The 2,680-nt window shown below is 44.8% G+C and overlaps 1 protein-coding gene across 1 annotated transcript; it reads left to right on the top strand.

Annotated features, from left to right (window-relative positions):
* Window positions 1-1,362: 1,362 nt before the first annotated feature.
* Window positions 1,363-2,290, top strand: LOC125503143 (RNA-binding protein fusilli-like; the record flags this gene model as incomplete). Its single annotated transcript, XM_048663124.1, is given in 3 exon segments — window positions 1,363-1,633; window positions 1,697-1,912; window positions 1,967-2,290. Coding segments are annotated over 3 exon segments (564 nt in total). The 3' UTR covers window positions 2,276-2,290.
* Window positions 2,291-2,680: the final 390 nt, after the last annotated feature.

Raw genomic sequence — 2,680 nt, 5'->3', positions numbered from 1 at the left:
TAGTTCTCTTTGGAATGGTGTAAAAACTATCGTTTTTGCTCATTTTGCTTCCGAGAAACATACAAAACGGGACGGAAAACATGAAATTTTGCAATAATTTTACACCACCCTTGCAGAAAACGACGATAATTTTTCTAATTTCATAGACAACAGAAGACTGTATTTTTTCTACAAACCCCCCCCCCTGACTTTAAAGCTGGATCCGCCCCTGCACGGGTTGCTATGAAAAACCGCGTGGTACGAGTGTCGGTCAATTAATTCTTCGTAGTTTTCCACATAACTAGAAAAATTTCGCAACATGAATGACGCAACTTGCCCTCATTTATCTAGTTTCCTCGATCTCATTTGCGTGGTTAAATTTGATTAAAGTGCACATCGATTAATAGCCATTTAATTTTTAAGACTTCCTGATAAAGCTGAATGATAAATCAAGTTTCGTACATACCGGGTGCGTTTGCAAGATAGACCTCCATACCGGGATTTCGAATCGCTTGCTTGAAATTGCAAAAAGTGTCTTTTACTCGCTCCCTATAGAAGGCAAATCGAGCTGCCAAGGCAAAAACGCAATTTTGCGTTTTTTCATACACGCACTGTGAATTTCCAAAACCTCCATCCAGTGAAAAAATCCACCGGTTTCTATTCTATGCATGCCGAAAAGATGATTTTAGGCAAATTCCTTCACCCAGTTGGGAGAAAATCGCAAAAAACCATCATTTCGTCCTCATTTGCGCGCACTTCCACTAGTAATAGTCCGGGCGAATAGKWCSAAAMGAAACTTTTTGTTTCAAAMTTYYGAAGACTTCCAAATCCCMTTCTWTTTAATCTTTTGACATTTTTAGAGCCAAAAACTAACCTTAAAAGCAGAAGTTTGCGTTTTTTCCACATCCCCACAAGAGCGRTAACGGACATATTATCAGTTCTTGAGTTRGTTGGGGGTTTGAWRATTTTTGGTTTTTTTCAAAATCGCGTTTTTGGGGTTCTCTCGAAAACCGTTCYTGGTGTGATTTTGAAAAATCGTCTCCGAGTAKCGTTTGATTGAGCGGACATTTTATCAAGAGTGCAATTTTTCGATTAGAGGCCTCGTCGTTGAGAAAAAAWTTWWAATGTGAAATTCCCGACTATTGAATTTCAATCCTCAAAAAAATTATTCTAGTGAAAAATCCGTCGGTTTCCACTCTACTCATGAGGAACATTTCAGGCAAACCCCTGCACGTTTCGAAAAAATCGCGAAAATCSCTCARTTCGTCCTCAATTGACAGTGAGAACAGTCCCTATGCGCCTGTTAAAGCATCCCGAAGTATGTGCGCGCATTCGCCATTGTCCAGATAGAACTTAATTTCACTTTGTTGTGTTTTGTGACAGAGGCGGCGTAGCACTGTGCCTATCAAACTTGGGGCGACGCAACGGAGAGGCTCTGGTACGGTTCGTATCACAAGAGCACCGCGATATCGCACTCAAACGTCACAAGCACCACATCGGCCCGCGCTACATCGAAGTTTACCGAGCCAGCGGCGAGGACTTTTTATCAGTGGCCGGTGGAAGCAGCTGCGAAGCCCTGGCGTTCCTCAGCCGAGGCGCAGCAGTCATAGTGCGCATGCGAGGCTTGCCCTATGACTGCTCTGCGCAGCAAGTGGTAAGTCACTAAGACCAGCTAAGACCTCTTGCCAGTCAAGTTAATATGTCTGTTGTTTTGCAGCTGGATTTTTTCGCCGCCGGCGAAAACCCATGCAATGTGATGGATGGAGTGGAAGGCGTGCTGTTCGTTCGCAGACCGGATGGAAGAGCCACCGGCGACGCTTTTGTGCTTTTTGCCGAGGAAGAGGATGCGCCGAGCGCGCTCTCCAAGCACCGTGAGGTGATCGGCTCGCGATACATCGAGCTGTTCCGGTCAACGACAGCCGAAGTGCAACAGGTACCCTCAACACGCTTCTCCCTCTAGCTTTGGTAACGCCGCATCTTTACGCAGGTGCTGAATAGGTCGATGATGATTGAGGCGGCGCCCCCTCAACTGCCTCCAATCCCGATTCCCAATTATCCGCTACTGCCGCAACATGTTATCACCTCTGGCACACGGAAGGACTGCATCCGTCTGCGCGGTCTGCCCTATGAGGCGCAGGTGGAGCATATTCTGGACTTTCTGGGCGATTATGCGAAAAACATCGTGTACCAGGGGGTGCACATGGTCTACAATGCGCAGGTGAGTTTTCTCGGTTTCGTGCGCTTAAAGCGCGTTGACTCCAACGGCTCGCCTCAAGCGCCACCCGAGATGCGATAAAGTCTTGGAACACTTGAAGAATGAAACCAAGTCGCACTCCTTCTAGTCTTTTCCTGCATAGACAAAACTGTTGTCACTTTTTAAACTATAGAAATAGCTAAAGAACTGTTGAGCAGCTTGAGTGTCGCTAAACCATTGATGAACTAGATTTAATGCGTCAGCGCAGGCTCTTAGCGTGCAATTGGGCGTTTTCACTTTTTTTTGTTGATGTTGATATATATAAAGTAGTTATGGCAAACATTGCAGTGATATAATTTTTGTTGCAACAAAAATCTATAATAATTTTAAAGCGAATTTAAATTCAAATCAGATATTTTCCGCCCAAAACGCCGCATCCGAATCGTCGGTTGCCTATCCCGATTGTGACGTAGCAGGTCATATCAACAAAGCGATCTTTCATATATA

This window comes from Dendroctonus ponderosae, unplaced genomic scaffold (assembly GCF_020466585.1).
Source record: "Dendroctonus ponderosae isolate FM_Combo_2020 unplaced genomic scaffold, Dpon_F_20191213v2 Dpon_F_20191213_1201, whole genome shotgun sequence".
Taxonomy (NCBI): domain Eukaryota; kingdom Metazoa; phylum Arthropoda; class Insecta; order Coleoptera; family Curculionidae; genus Dendroctonus; species Dendroctonus ponderosae.
This window is presented reverse-complemented; position numbering and strand designations above follow the sequence as displayed.